Source organism: Malurus melanocephalus, unplaced genomic scaffold (genome assembly GCF_030028575.1).
Source record: "Malurus melanocephalus ecotype Western Australia unplaced genomic scaffold, MMel_1.1 scaffold_50, whole genome shotgun sequence".
NCBI lineage: Eukaryota > Metazoa > Chordata > Aves > Passeriformes > Maluridae > Malurus > Malurus melanocephalus.
Window position 1 is genome coordinate 2838470 of NW_026623282.1, and position 15238 is coordinate 2853707.

A 15238-nucleotide genomic window follows, 5' to 3' on the forward strand; every position below is an offset into this window, starting at 1 on the left:
ACGATGTGACCCAAGAGATCACATGCTAGAATGCAACTGAATTCACCATCCTACAGCAGTCAACAATGGCTATATATAATTTATAAACGCTACACAAGAATCAAGTGCTTAGCAGTATCAAGTAAATCAATGTGCTCTCACTTTTCTCTGAACTGAATGTTCTTGTATTTACAGCAAATGCACTGAAAAAGTCTTTAGGTCCCTGTAATGTAAAGAGCCATTTCTGGTAAAAGTTACGGCAGAAGGCCAATTTGTTTGTCACATTATTCCCTAATTGCAAAATCCTTTTCCATTTCKGAGGCAGTTTAAAAGAAGTATCAAATCAAATTGTAACAGTTGTGGTTTGAAAGTGTCTTAATATTGATTTCAGAGCTTCTGTTCTGGATCTCATTCTAAAACACTTCAGATAAAATCCTTCCAGAAAGACCAACAGCTCACTTTACAACAGAAGAGCCAAAAAGCCATTAGGTTAAGGTGCTTTCTGGTTGGCCTCCGTGGCTCAGACAAATTACTGCTTTTGTTCCTTTCAGATGTAATCACAGTTAAGAACAATGCCCAATTTGAAGCAACTCATCTTGTATAAAGGGTGGATGTACCAATACACCACTACAGTGAGGAGAAAATTCAATTACATTTTCAGGTACACAAGAACCTTACCTTTTCTTCCTCTCCAAATTACTTCTTAGAGCTTCAATTTCAACATTTAACTATTTTCCCATTTTTGCTTCTTAAAAAGATACATACTAAATTCAGTTAGATCACTGCACTAGAACATGGCAGGGGCAAAATGTCTGACAAATGAAAATTGACATTTGATTTCAACTTTTTTTTTTTAAACTTCAGAGAAATATTTGAAAAATGTGTGTAAGGCAATGTAGTTGGCTTTTCTATCAGTAAAACCACAACTAGTTGCAAAAAAAAAAGAAAATGCTGTGGCTACAACCTATGTCAAGGAATAAGAATACTTTTCAAGTCCTTATGTGAACTTSTCACAGCCGCAGAGATCTTCCTTGCAGACCTGATCTGCAGACTGACTCTCATTTCAGTGAGCACAGTGCTCCTTGAAACAAGAAATTTGGATTCTATCATACAGAATCCTACTTTATTGGCTACTACACTGACATGAGATTCTGGAATTTTTGGGGAACCTCTGTGCTTCAGCTCTCCTGCCTGCGCAGGGCAAGGACCATGYATCTGAAGCTGAGAAGCACTGAGAGGCTGAGAAGCATGTAGCCCTAAAGCACTGGGGCGCACGATTGCTACAACTTCATTCTTGCAAAACTGTTTCCACAAACCAGATTGTCCGATACCAGCTGAGAATTTCATACTAGACCACACCCAGATAAGCTCTGAAAGCCTAAGACTGCAACAAGATGACAACCTACAGCACGCCTTTAGCTGTATAAATCAAATCAATTGGTTCAATTATAAAAAAAATACAAAACAGTTGACGCAGGAGCTCTACGTCATCTACACTGAGATGTATGAAAATAAGCCGAGTACATAGACTGCCTTAAAATATACATTTCTCACAGCAGAGGCAGTCACAGGCAGGTTTCCTAAAAGATTTCAAACTCATATGAATTCAAATYTTCTCCTACTTCCAGAGACAGATTTTCCTTTAAATCACTCACARTAAGGATTAAAACCTTTCACTTTCAAAAGTCAAAACATTCCTATTTAACTATGGTCTTATGCTATACAAACATTTATAAACACTGCCCATTAAGTAACAAATTTATGCTCTTACTGGGCAAGACTCACCCTCAAGACACAAAAAAGTGTTGAAATAATAYCTCAGCTCCTCAGATCAGACCCTAACAATGGAGCAGCACCAATTTCAAGCTAGAAGACAAGCTCACACAAACCATCACTTGACAAAGGCTATCATGTTTCTAGTTCTAGAGATAGCTCATAAGGTACTGCTTTGGGGGGAGTCATCACAACCTTCTCCATTCTGCAGGTCAGATACATTTCTTGCTCCTTCAAAAGCAAGCCTGGCCACAGCTTAACAGTTGCATTAAACAGAGTGGCAATGGTTTTCTATGGAGAAAGATTCCCCTCYCCCCCCCCCCCCCCCCCCCCCCCCCCCCCAGCATACAATAAATAATACCTGGTTCTGAGTAAGCTTACAAGAATCACCTGGCTGAAAATTCAGGTTTTAACACAAGGTTAGCACCTAACTCTCCAGCACTACAAAGCCCAAGGTACTTCTGAATGCAAACAGAAGCAAAAGTGCAAGTAGTACAATAAAAAACAAAAGATATCTGTAGATTACAGATTGTTATGCCGCATGTACGATAATAGTCCTCACGCTCCTGAATTCAAGTACATGGAGTTGGACTTTAACAAGGTAATACTCCAGTGCTGTTGCTCTGACTGTCAAGGCAGTAACACTCCAAGCAGTTAAAAGGCCAGCTCTCTACGTGAACATTTGTGCCGTTTGTTTATGTGCACAATCATTTATTGTTCCCACAGCTATAACCACTCGAACAACTGGTTCTTCACATGGGCTCTATCCAGCCCCAGTGATCATGTGCACATGTAGGAATGCCAGTACACACACGCGGCACAACCTCTGCACTTCACAGCAATGAGGTGTGGAATGGAAAGCTTGTATCACCTCAAGTAAATGTAACTGATCTGAATCAGACTTTTAAAATTTATTCTTGCAAACCATGTAACATATCTGTATATATTTTGAGATGTCTGTATACATAAAAGATCAGGGTTTACTAGCAGAAAAAACACCAACACTGCAACTCAACAAACAAGGATTTTTTTCACATGATAGTACACCATGAGTGCAACAGATATTAAAGAAATAAAACTCCTTCAAGATGATTGTGAAACCTCTATTGTAATTGCCACATTTGAAATAAGCAAAGCAGCAGCGTGTATCAATAAGTAGATCTCTCATGTTGTGTTTATTTAGTAAATGTAATTACTTAAGATTCCAACTTGCCTACATGCATTCTTCTTACAGTTCATTAAATAAAGGACAAAAAGGCAGACATTGTGCATAATTCTGTACAAACACAGGAAGACATGTTTCCTGCCACAACGAGTTTACAGCAATTTAAAGCACAATGAAATAAGAGTGCAACAGAACATAGGAGGCAAACGAGGGAAGAACTGACAACAATTGAAAGCAACTACAAAGACTCTCAGAACCCTCATTTTTAAACACATATTTACTGGTGGTGGACTTTCTGGGTGTGCATGTGCCTTGCTTTCCCCTTGTCCATACTCCTGAAATAATTAAAGAATTTAGTTCAGTTCAATAGCCAAACTACATTGATCTGAGCAATCTCCACAGAATTATCTTTCTAGGTACAAACACATAATTGGATACCTTCCTTGTATCATCAACATGACATTGAATTATTAACTTACACTGGAAGCAAAAGAAAGATTTATTTTGCTTGCAGAATTATTCCAAATGCTTTTAAGCCTAGACAGATAAAACTCACTATTTGAGTGGACTGCTTATTTTTGTGAAGAGTACTTCATTAAGACTATTTCAGTTCTGGAACAAGTATCTTGCAGGATTCACTTAAGCCAAACTGTGATCACATTCTGCTACTGCAAGGTTCTTTACTTCTAAACCCATCTTTGGGCTGCACCTAGCAATTATCAAATCTGCGGAAGCTTACTGATCCCTCTGAAAACTAATTTTGGGAAGAAAACCCCAAACGCAAAACACCCAGCAACATAAGAAAGAAACCACCCCAAAAACCCACCCTGGATTGGTTCAGGGATCCAGCTGGAAACTAACTCACCCATTCTGCAACCACAGGCTAGAACCATACAGCCAAGAGCTGGGGGAAATTTTGCTTGAGGCATGACCTTAATTTAGCCAAAATCAATCATGACACAGAGGATATTCTACACCTAACAGCAGACCCAATTCTCAATCCCAAACTGCACCTGCCATAGCAGCACAAATGAATTTTCAAGTGGATGCAAATGGACCAGGTATGTTTAAAATGTACTCTTGGCATGGATCCTCACCTGGAGTAAACTGCCACTGACATGAAAGGATCAACGTATCTACCCTCTGGATGTATTTTCTGAGACAGTTACTTTAGGCAATGAAAAAAAGAAAGGCTCCTAAGCAGTTTAAAACACACAGGGGTTAATTTCTCTCCTTCCAAAAATCACAGACTATGTGTGGGAWGCTGAAATGAATTTGGGGCTTACATAGGCTCAAAGAATTTACCACAAGAGACTGAAATAAAAACAGAAGATATAAATATAAAGAGAAAAGTGAATATAACATAAAAATTTGGGGGGAACTTCCTTTTCTTTCAGAATAACCCTGTTTATAATTTCTCACCATTTATGTGACAAATTCTTCAATGTCCTTCAAGAAATACTAATTTCAAAGATATTTCTGCTGGGAAAAAAAGAATGTGTTCATTCCTCTGCTCTTGTGCACAACTAGAAAACATATTGCTGTACACCACTCTTTCAGATATAAAGATCCGAGTAAGGAAAACACAGAATTAGCTGGTGCAAAAATTTGCAATCTCATTTCATACATCATTATCACTTAACACTTACCTGGTTTTGTATCTCAGTTCCTGCACTTCAGCACTCCTAAGATCAACTTTGAGTTTGCTTTATAATCTCTTGTTTTTCTACTGAGTCACTTGTGCTTTGCATACACCTCAAGAAGAAGTTTTCGCTTTTTCTTTCCCACATATAAGTATCTATCAAAAGTRATGTACGTACAAGAGGAAAAAGCTGGATTGACACAGAGGACCACTCAATCCAGGAAACTGGGACAGGGAATCCCGAAACACCTTGCACTGCAGTTGCACTGCAGTTTTTATCTGAAGGCAAATCCCTCCATGGACAGGTCAGCTTTCAGCACAAGCAGGTCAACTGAAAAACTGGACAAGGAAAGAAAAACTTGCAGTATAGCTYCTGACTCCTAAATCTTTCATCCATGAAGTACCAAAGGGTACTTTGTGTCATCCTATCATCTTGTAGTTGTAGGTGCATTCAATAATCATATTTTATGCTATCACTAACACTCACATATGCAAAGAATTGGCATTTGATTATTTACCAAGTTGCTTTAAAAGAAAATAAGGAATCCTGATAGCTTCCCTTCTTCACAAGATAGAAGTGTTGCAATTGCTACAGAGACATTACAAGTCTTCAATGAAAAGAGACAGGCTTCTACTAAAATGATGTTTTATTAAAAGCTATGAACATCCTCTCACAGACAAAATTTAAAGTTTTGAGGCTGGGGGAAACTGGGGCTTTGTATGACCTGAAAAATGGAACTAGTAAACTCCTATAAACAGATGTTATCCTTGTAAAAAATGAATTAAAAGAATCACACCTCTAATGAAATAAATCAACAGTAAGACTGTTAGTGAGAAGGTAGAAGGTAGATAGTCTAGAAAAAGACAGCAAATGTACTTTATTTTTATTGTATAGGAGAAGCAAGTAGCAGGAAAAGATTAATTTTACCCGAGTTCCTCATTCTCTGAAAACATAGATGAAATTTAGTTTTTACATATCAAATCAGATGTAAAAGGTAGACATGAACCTGACTGTTTAAGGGGCACTGATTCTGCACACCTTCAAATGTAAAACACAAATGGTGTTCACATTCTAACAACATTCACATCCAGAAGTATTAGAGTACCTAAAACTAGAAAAAAATTATGAGTACAAATCTGGGATCGTGATTTTGATTGTTAAGTCTGGCTTATGTGCTCAGGTAAGATTTGGTATTATTTATTGGCAATTCCTGACATCTACCATACTCTTTTACCAGAAGTGGACAGGTACACAATATCTTTTATTCAGTTTCTATATTTGTAAAATAGAAATTACATATCTCTGGGGTTATAAGACTTGTAAGATGTATTCAAAAGTACAACCTTTTGCTACTCTCATCCTCATCAGAAAAGAGTCTCAAGTTAGACTGAGACTGACCCCTGCAAGCCATAATGAAGCTTTACTGATTTCTTTTGGCATGCACTGCAAACAAAAAATAAGATCACAYTAATTTACATATTATTTTACTTGCTTTTACAACTGATATATTTATCCAGGTGAACACCTTCTCTTACCCACACTGAGAAGAAGGATTACTGAAGTAGCTCAAGCCTACCTATGAAAATAAATGAAGCTGCTATTTCATATTGGCATTAGATTTGACTTTCTTCCATGAGAAACATTCTGCACTTTTCCATGTTGTCCCACCTCTCCATACACCATATGAGAATAGAATAGAAATGGTGAGAGAATAGAAATGTGGGAAGGAAAGTGATTTGAAAGTTCTGCTCTTCTGTCCCAATTGGGAGGCCCCTTTAGCAAAGAATATATTCCAGCAAAACATCTATTTAACATGCTAACTGCAAATTCCATTGCCTTGCAGTCTACAGGGCACATAAGAATGGAGCTGGGACAGGGATTTTATGGAATGGTCTTGACAGGTGGAGTAAACCAGACATTCCCAAACCAGCCAGAACATGCAATAGACAAAAAAAGACTTTTAATTCAAGGAGTGTTTTGAAAAATGTGACATAAGTACCCCATGCCCAGGCATTGAGACCTGAAAAGTAAAAGACCTTCTACCAATTGGTCAATGGARTTCTAGAGTTTCAAAGCCAGAATTTACTTTTTTTGGTGCATGCTAGAACAACAGAACCCAGGCCAATTGAGAGTACACAGAGAGTAACAGACTATTACCATTACACTTACAAGTTTCACATCAGGTAGAGCTGATCTTCACATCAGCTGCTCTCCAGCTTTCATTTAGTTCATTAAAATATCTTGTTTGGTCAGTTCTACCACTATAATTTATTTTAAACATAGCGAAACCTTAACTAAAGAGGCAGCCTGACATTAAGCAGCCACTTAAAAGCCACTGCAGATTACCACTCCACTCTTTGTGGTGAGGGTTTGGGCACAGTAAAGTTTTGAGCCAGATTCCACTTTCCCTTCATTTCTCAGATTACTTCAATGCAAATTCCAAATTCAGGCAGCACCACCACAGACATGTTACYGTCAGTGAAACCAGCCAAAACATGTCCTCTAGTTTGAGGTGGTCTCTTCAGCTCAGGTTGGAAAATGGCCCAAAATTGTGATCACGGTTCTGGTTTTAAAACCCCACTTCAAAGTGAATAAGCTGATTTTCCTCTCTTGCTGCTTAAGGCAAATTTAACTGGATACACATATGGCGTAAGTGCCAAACCCATTTCAAGTTGGAGGAACTTGCAAAACATAAAGAGGCAGACTCTGCTGTTCTTACTCACTTTAAACAGCTCCAGCTTAACTAATGGGACTTCTCAACACAATTAAGACAAGAAGGATCCAATCCAAAAAGAATATGYACATTTCATAGTTGAAAAACATACTCTGCACTAAGTACACTAGTAATCTGGGGAGACTTTCAAGAGGGCCATTTAATGGACAGTTATATACAAGAAAAAGCAGTAGGACAATCTTAGTTCAGGATGTTTTTTTAAACAGCAACCACGTGCTATACCAAAATTAATTATCTACCCAAAATGTTTGTTAGTTGAAGGGAGGAATCTTCAACTCAAGGTGYTCTGGGGAGTCAAACTTGAAGTGCTAATCTAATGTAAAAAAAAAAAGCACACTTTTGTATTAGGATAATACAAAATATTCGACTGCAAAGTACAGGTCGCATTCACCAGCTACGTTTTTCACAGGCAGGAATTTCAGCAAGATGGAGTGCAAGGTTTTTCCAGAGAAAAWTTATCCTTTATATCCATATGCATTCGCATTCATAAACAAACTGAGAACTACAGATTAACGACCTTTGTAAAACATCCGGTAAAAACACTATCAGAATCAAGGGAGAAGGAGGAAGGGGTGTTTTTTCAGAAGCAAAGCCACAAGCCAGTAACTMCAAACAGATTCAGCGGGAGGAGCAGGGCAGGTGCCTCGGGGCACTGCCCGGGACTCATTGCCCGCCCCRGGAGGGCTCCTGCCGCCACCCSGAGGGGTCCCCGCCCCGCCCGGACCCCTGGCCGGCAGCCTCTCCTCCCTCCCAGTCTCTCCTCCTCCATCACTTCCTCTCCCCCTCCTCGTGGGCCCCTTTCCCCCTCACCTCAGACCCTTTTCCTACCCCGACATACGTCCTCAGACCGCCCCGCCTCGTTCTCTCGCCTCTCCTCCCTCTTCGCCTCGCCCCGCGGCTCTTACCCTCCCGGGCTTTCAGCAGCACCGTGTTGGCCACGATGTTCTCGATTTCCATGGTCGGGGGCTCCTTCCCCTCAGGGCAGCCGGAGCGGGGGCCGCCCCTACAACCTCCTTCGCCCCCTCCTCCAGCCCCGCCACCGCCGCGGCGCCAAGCCTCGGCTCATCCGGCCCCGGAGGACCTCAGCACTGCGCTCGCCTCTTCCCCATCACCCGCTGCTCGCCCCGGCACCGCGCTCCCCCTCCCCGAGGGCGGAGACGGGGAGCCGGCAGCGCCCGCCCGCCCCGGCCATGACTCCTCCGCCCGCCTCAGGCAGCRCCGCCCCTGCGCCACCACCCCCTCACGTTGTCTTGACTACAAGTCCCAGCAGCCTAAGCGCGGTGTGTGCTGAGGACACGCGCACGGTGTCGCGCAGGCCTGCTGGGATATGTAGTGCGTCAAACGTACCCGGCCTCGTCCCAAAGCGGGCGGGCAGAAGAGCGGGAAATATCGCGGTACTTGGGCGAGGCTCTCGCGAGAAGTGGTGGGCTGCCGGTGCGCATGTGGTAGTGCTGGGCTAGGCGGGTTGAGGGCAGTGCTGGGGCCACGCTGCTCCCTCCTTTCCCTTCTCCTTCGCTGTCTTCTTCGTTCCACTCTCCTCCGACCCTCACGGAGCTGTTCGAGTGCAGGGGTCAGTCCAAGGGGCAGTTCGGGGGGTTTTGTGCCCCCCCCCGAGCGCCATTTTGCTGGCCCCGTTCACACCCCCAGTCTTGGCCCTGCACGGCGAGGGCTGAGCCGCTGCCTCCTCACCGCATCCCCTCAGWGCAGCCGGAACAGAGATGGGGAAGGCGGCGAAGCGGAAGAAAAAGGTGTCAGTGCCCTCCACAGCAAAGGGCCCCGTGAAGTCGGCGATGGCCGCGGTCAAGAGCAACCCCTTTGAGGTGAAAGTCAACAGACAGAAGTTTGACATCCTGGGGAGGAAGACCAAAAATGATGTGGGGCTGCCTGGTGTCTCACGGTCCAAGGCCATCAAGAAGGTAAGAGGACATCCTAGGCGGGGAGGGAGCATGGTATCTGTGGACGTGGGGAGATGATAAAGCTGGAACCCTCTCAGGTGAAATAAGGGACRTCTCTGTTGCGCAGAGGAGGAGTTGCGATCACCTCTCGGTGCTCAGGTGGTGATGGAGAGTTCGGGGAATTGCTCCCGCCAGTGCAACCCACAGGATTCAGTAGTACAGGTGTGCCTTATGGCTTGTGTGGGAATGTTTTTTTTCTGGTTATCCCGGTCCAGAATACAATGGCACGTGTTGTCGGCAAGTAAATACTAGACCAGAGACAGTGTTCATTGCATCGGTCGGTTTTGGTGATCACAGGGTTTTAGGCCTCTTGATTATGTTGTAACGTTGRTGTAATAGTGTAAGATTGAAAGAGCACTAAGGTCGGRATGCAGTGGGAAATGTGTAGCTGTRAAGAAACTACCATTGATTTGGAAAACAAATGCAGGTGATTTTTTGCACACTGGTTAAATAGTGTTATAGAAGTGTGTTGGGAAGTAATGATCTGTCCTCTGTTGTCAAAAGAATGACCATACAACTTAAGAGTAAATYTTCTGTCTTCCACCTTTGTACCGTTTTCAAAATGCCTCTTTTTTTCTTTCTGTTCTGCCATCAGTTGCTATTTGATCAAAATCTGTAATGCGTACGAGAGTGTCATACTATGTATATGGGATTCCAGCAACCTACCTTGTTCTAGGCTGAAATGCTGGACTTTTTGGTGGTCTGTCACCTCAAACCACCTCTGTAGATTAAATTAAAGCTGAAAAAAGTGTTATTTGAAAGTATGCCCCTGACATAATCTGACATGTAATATACATGCTGTTGTTGACCAGAATTTAAAGCACTTATTGAAAGGGCAAATGCAGCAAAAGCAAACAGATAGTTTATAATTTCACATGTATTGTGAAAGCTGATGCATAAATAATTCCTTTTTTATCAATAARAGAGGTAGTCAAATAATTGACTACAAATAATATGAAAAAAAGCCTATGAACGCTTTTTGGTAACCAAGGTTTTAAGAGATATTAATGTTCATATACAGTGTCTCAGCAGCATTGTAATTTGTATGTTCACTGCAAGAAGTAAATAGAAGGTAGAACTGGTCCAACAGTTGGTGAAACCTGAGTTTTAGTGTCGTTTAGAGCAGCATCTGAAAATTGTGAATGCYTAATGAGGCTGCAGAGGTCTGGTTTAGGGAACTCAGCCTTGTCCTTTAGTTCAGCACATTGTGAAGTCCTGGTAATATGAATGGTACAGAGTCTTTCTGTAAGGATTAGTTAATGTGTTTTAAATAAAAATGGATTTTTTTTTCAGCCTGAACACAGCTAATATATTTTTTTCTTTAGAAACCWTATCATAGCTTAAGCATGAAATTATAAACTAGCTTTCAGACTTGGTTACTATTTGTCAAGATTTTAGAAAGCTTCATGAATGTTTCATATCACATCTTAGGATTTATAGTATATAATAACATAAATCAGACGCTTGTCTGATTATGTCTGATTAAATTAAATCACTGACATTGGAAGGTAAATCTGCCTCCTTACCTGTCCCATAAGTAGAGCACATAGTAAATACACTGCAKAGGTGCAATAAACTTCCTGACTTGATGCTTGACCCCCCTGTGTTCATCAGTGACACAAGCTAAATGTGTGGACCCACTTGAGGCTCTTATATTTTAGAGGAAATGACAAAAAAAAACAGTTCAACTGACTTTTGTTAGCTTTGTTTGCTTTCTTTAATATGTTATTAACATTTTGTCTTCACATGGGAGCTTATAAGAGAATTTAATGAATCCAAATGTGTTGTGTGAGCTTCCCATCTTTTTTCATGTCAATTTTTCTTTCTCATTGCATTCTGGTAAATTATTATTTATGATTTTATAGCAATGTAAAGATTATTATGTTGACAAGATACCATAGAGCCTTAACTTTGAAAATAGTTACTTTCTGATTTTTAATTTTATCTTCTTGTCTCTTTTGTTCTAGCGCAATCAAACATTACTGAAAGAATATAAAGAAAGAGAAAAGACAAATGTGTTTAAAGATAAACGTTTTGGTGAATATAACACCARCATAACTCCAGAAGAAAAGATGATCAGACGATTTGCTCTGGAAAGACAGGTAAATGATTTAAAATAAAAACAAAGCCAAACACAAAACCACAAGACAAATTTTAATTTTTAGGTTGGAAGCATCTCYGTAACACAGGGTTTTACAGGGTAATGCTTTATTTTTGATTTTATGTGTTTGAACTTAGGAAAAAGGAATTTTTAGTGGAAATAAAAATATTTTCATTAAATCTTTCTGGTTTTGCAAGACAACTTTTTGAAGCAGAGATYTCTTTGAGCACTGTCATGCAAGGAAGCTAGTTATAAGCAGGTTCATTGGTTACTTGGTTTACTTTGACTGCCTTGATTTAGGAGTTAAATTAGGAAAAGTCAGTCAGCATCAGGTATATTCAGTAGCTGAGTAGAGCTCTGTAACTTGCTGTCATTCTGTATGGGGAATTGAATGTGCAGTATTATCCTTTCTGCTTCATCATACTTAGTCTCCAGAACTGAATAGTGTCATTTGTATACGTTGAAGTCCAAAATGCAATCATTAAAAATTGATATTACTGATACGTAGATAAAACTTGAGCTTCCCTAGGTTTCCTGAGTTAGTCCATTTATACATTAGTAGAGAAGAGACACGATGCTTGCTCTCTTATCTATTGTATTTGGATGAAAATGTTGGTCTGACAGTGCTCTTATTCCAGTGTTGAGTTCCAGCAGAACAATGGAATAAGAATCTCCTCAACTAGCACTAACAATAAGGGCTGTATTAATTTGCTGCCAATTTCATTGGTTGGTTTTACTGTTCTTAGCAAAATTATGGAAAGAAGAATATCTATAATCTTAATGAAGATGAGGAATTGACTCACTATGGCCAGTCTTTGGCAGAAATCGAAAAACTRAATGATATTGTGGATAGTGACAGTGACACAGAAGAAGGAGGAGCGCTGTCAGGTAAGAAGTGTCAGCTGGTGTCCCACTACTGGTTTTTACTGGGAAACATGTACATCATTTGTTCAGTAGTGTCTGTCAGTGAAAAAGAATATCATGTACTAGGTTGGAATGTTTAAGACAGATTTGATTACTTCTCAGTCATGTGCGACCAGCTCTGGATTTTAGCAGGGATTCAATTGGGCATACCTACTGGCAAGCTTCTTTACTCTGAGCTTTTCAGCATAAACAGATACCTGGATTTTGAGCCCTTTGGTCAGAATCTGAAGTCTGAGCTTTCCAATTGTTTTCTTGCACTTTTGGACCTATGTGTTGAATCAATACTGGAAAAAATATTTTCCTACCTTATATCAGTATTTGTCAGTGTAAACTMTATTTATAACATAATCTATTTTGATCTGGCCATTCTTAGGCATAGGAATAATGCATGATTGGTTCAGTAGTTAAAATTGCTCCTGCTCGCAAAAAATAGGGAAATACTGTCCTAGGAGCAGTACTCCTACAGTCATGTGGATTTGAAAGACTCACATTCTACTTCTTTTTCCTAGCTGAATTAACTGCTGCTCACTTTGGAGGGGGTGGAGGCCTCCTTCGTAAAAAAGTATCAAGTGAGCAGCCAGATGRAGAAGAGGACAAACCAAAGTCTAGGAAAGAACTCCTAGAAGAGATGATAGCCAGATCTAAACAAGAGAAGGTGAGTTTTTAGCCCTGAAGTATAAGTGAGCATGATAAGAAGTTGTCACCATACCTGTATTTGTAGAATAGAATAGTAGTAGCATCGAAAACAAAGGAGGAAGCTGTCTAAGAGAAAAGTCCAAGCTCCTTGAATAAAGTCTGACTTTGTAGGCTTTTTAGATATTACTTGTATATCAGCCATTCTTTCATATCCCCAAGTCTCCCTTCTGCTAATACAAGTTAGAATACCTAACTTGTRTTCTTTATGCAACCCCTTCAGCATAGCTTGTTCCCCAAAAAATATTTGCAGCTTCAAAATGGTAAATACTGGAAATTATTCATTTGTTCAAGACAGCATTGTGGTTTTATGTTGTAAATGCTATGTGATGTTCATCTGAACATAATTGCTGCATTTGTTTTTGTTTTATTTTTCTAGCAAGAGAGACAAAGTCGAAGAGAAAGTGCATTAGAACTGACAGAAAAACTTGACAAAGACTGGAAGGAAATCCAAACCCTTATGGCCCGCAAAACCCCAAAGTCAGAGAAGAAGGGCAAAGAAGTAGAAAAACCCAAAGTAAGGTTTTGACTAGACTAACTTGTAGTTCTGGCTTGTTCTAGTAACTTGTAGTTTTGGCTTGTAGTGGCTGAAGTATAAGGCCAAGCTCATCACTTCATAAAATAAAATGTTTCCTGCTATGCACATTGAAGGAGTGCTACAATGTTAGTTCAGTCTGATTAGTTGGAATATAGGGTTTTGTATCATTTTTCTGATTTTAATTAGTTRCTGCTCTTCTTGAGTTATCAAGTGAGAGAGAGGCTGCAGGCCAAACRACACTCTTGACTACAGCTTATTTGTATGACAAATACATTTTCTTGAAGAATTAAAATTGTTGGGAACACCGACTTATTTTGAATGTCTTTGGAGTGTTCCTTGGATAAAACAACTTGCACTTGACAACAGACATTTTCTTGTTGAAATTGGGTTCTGTCTCTTTTTGTAAGGGAATTAAAATAATGTACATTTGAATAGATATCTTACGGTCTCATGCTTTTTCCATCATTTGTACTCTGTACTAAAGGAAATAAACTGTGAGATCTAAGAATAGGTATTGTATTGTGTTGAGCTTTTTTCTTCTAGAAATGTGTACATCAGCACCCTTTATATTCTCTTKAAGCTATACTTCTTTGTAATGGAAATAGCAAAGGCTTATCTTATGTCTGRCCATATAAAGTGAAATGTAAATTATGAATTTATTAATTTATTCTAGCTGTGCTCTGTTAATAAGCAATAGTTCAAAGTTTYTGCAAGTATCAAATAAGCCCGTTATTATTTGAGGTACTCTTTGTAAATTTCTAAGTTGGGARTAACTTAAGTAAGGGAGGGGGAAATTCCAGAATAATTTCTATTCAAGTGTTCATTCCATTCCTTGTCTTGATACTGAGTTGAGTGTTCTTGCAGCTTGCTTTGGAAGCAGTCTTTGTGTTTTATCTTAACAGTCTGATTTCTTAGCTATTAGTCTGGCAGAGGGATGGCTGCAAAGCAGAATAATGAAACTTAAGAAAATAAACAATTGCATAAATATTTCTTCAGCCTGATGAATACGATATGATTGTTCGAGAACTTGGATTTGAGATGAAAGCAAAACCTTCAGAAAGGCTGAAGACAGAAGAAGAATTGGCCAAAGAGGAGCAGGCGCGACTCCAGAAACTTGAGGTATACCATTTATGGTTGAGATTTTTTGGGGCCTGTCTTTTGGGAGTGACTGCTTATATTCATTGCTTGACCTTAGATTGTGAGTGGCTGTACTAAACTGCACTTTGTCAGAGGGTGAATTCACAATGTTTATCTGATATTAAAACAAAAGTCCCATAGGCCTAGTATGTGCCTGTGGAGATTTATGAAATGAGTCCATCTTCCTTCAATAAAAATGTARTGTTACTTTGATTTGCCTTTAAATGTTTTAAATTATTCAGAGTTGAGAGGTGCTTCTAAGTCAGTGAAGTATCATATTGCCCAGAAGTTGTATTAATACATTGGGCAAACCTTGTGTTGTTTTCTTCCAATGTTGCAAGAGCCTCCAGTGGTAGCATGTATTTAGCTTTGCTTTGCAGAGGCAAACTATTGTCTTGGGAAATGTTGCATGTTATTTCTGTTACATGGAGCTCTGAGTCTTATGGGAAGATTAAATAATTTGGTAAATGTTTCACTCTTTTTTTTTTTTTTTCCTTTTGGTGTACTAGGAGCACATTTAAGACTTGAGGGAATTCAGTTCCTTTCGATTACTTCAGAGCAGCTCAGTATCTAATACAACAGAGAGAATTTTTTTC

General features: G+C 39.8%; 2 protein-coding genes across 4 annotated transcripts in view; one reads left to right on the top strand and one right to left on the bottom strand.

Annotated features, from left to right (window-relative positions):
• The window catches only part of GRK4 (G protein-coupled receptor kinase 4), a 34859-nt gene extending 26414 nt beyond the window's left edge, over positions 1-8445 (bottom strand). For 2 of the 3 annotated variants that reach the window (XM_057365286.1, XM_057365287.1), the window contains exon 1: positions 8200-8445. In XM_057365286.1, coding sequence (XP_057221269.1) covers positions 8200-8251 — 52 coding nt within the window. In that variant the 5' untranslated portion in view covers positions 8252-8445. The remainder of the gene's footprint in view (positions 1-8199) is intronic. The other variant, XM_057365285.1, reaches the window with a different exon arrangement.
• Positions 8446-8706: 261 nt separating this feature from the next.
• Positions 8707-15238, top strand: part of NOP14 (NOP14 nucleolar protein) — a 23128-nt gene continuing 16596 nt past the window's right edge. The window contains exons 1-6 of the mRNA XM_057365289.1: positions 8707-9210; positions 11217-11351; positions 12097-12238; positions 12784-12929; positions 13347-13484; positions 14502-14624. Coding sequence (XP_057221272.1) covers positions 9013-9210; positions 11217-11351; positions 12097-12238; positions 12784-12929; positions 13347-13484; positions 14502-14624 — 882 coding nt within the window. The 5' untranslated portion in view covers positions 8707-9012. The remainder of the gene's footprint in view (positions 9211-11216; positions 11352-12096; positions 12239-12783; positions 12930-13346; positions 13485-14501; positions 14625-15238) is intronic.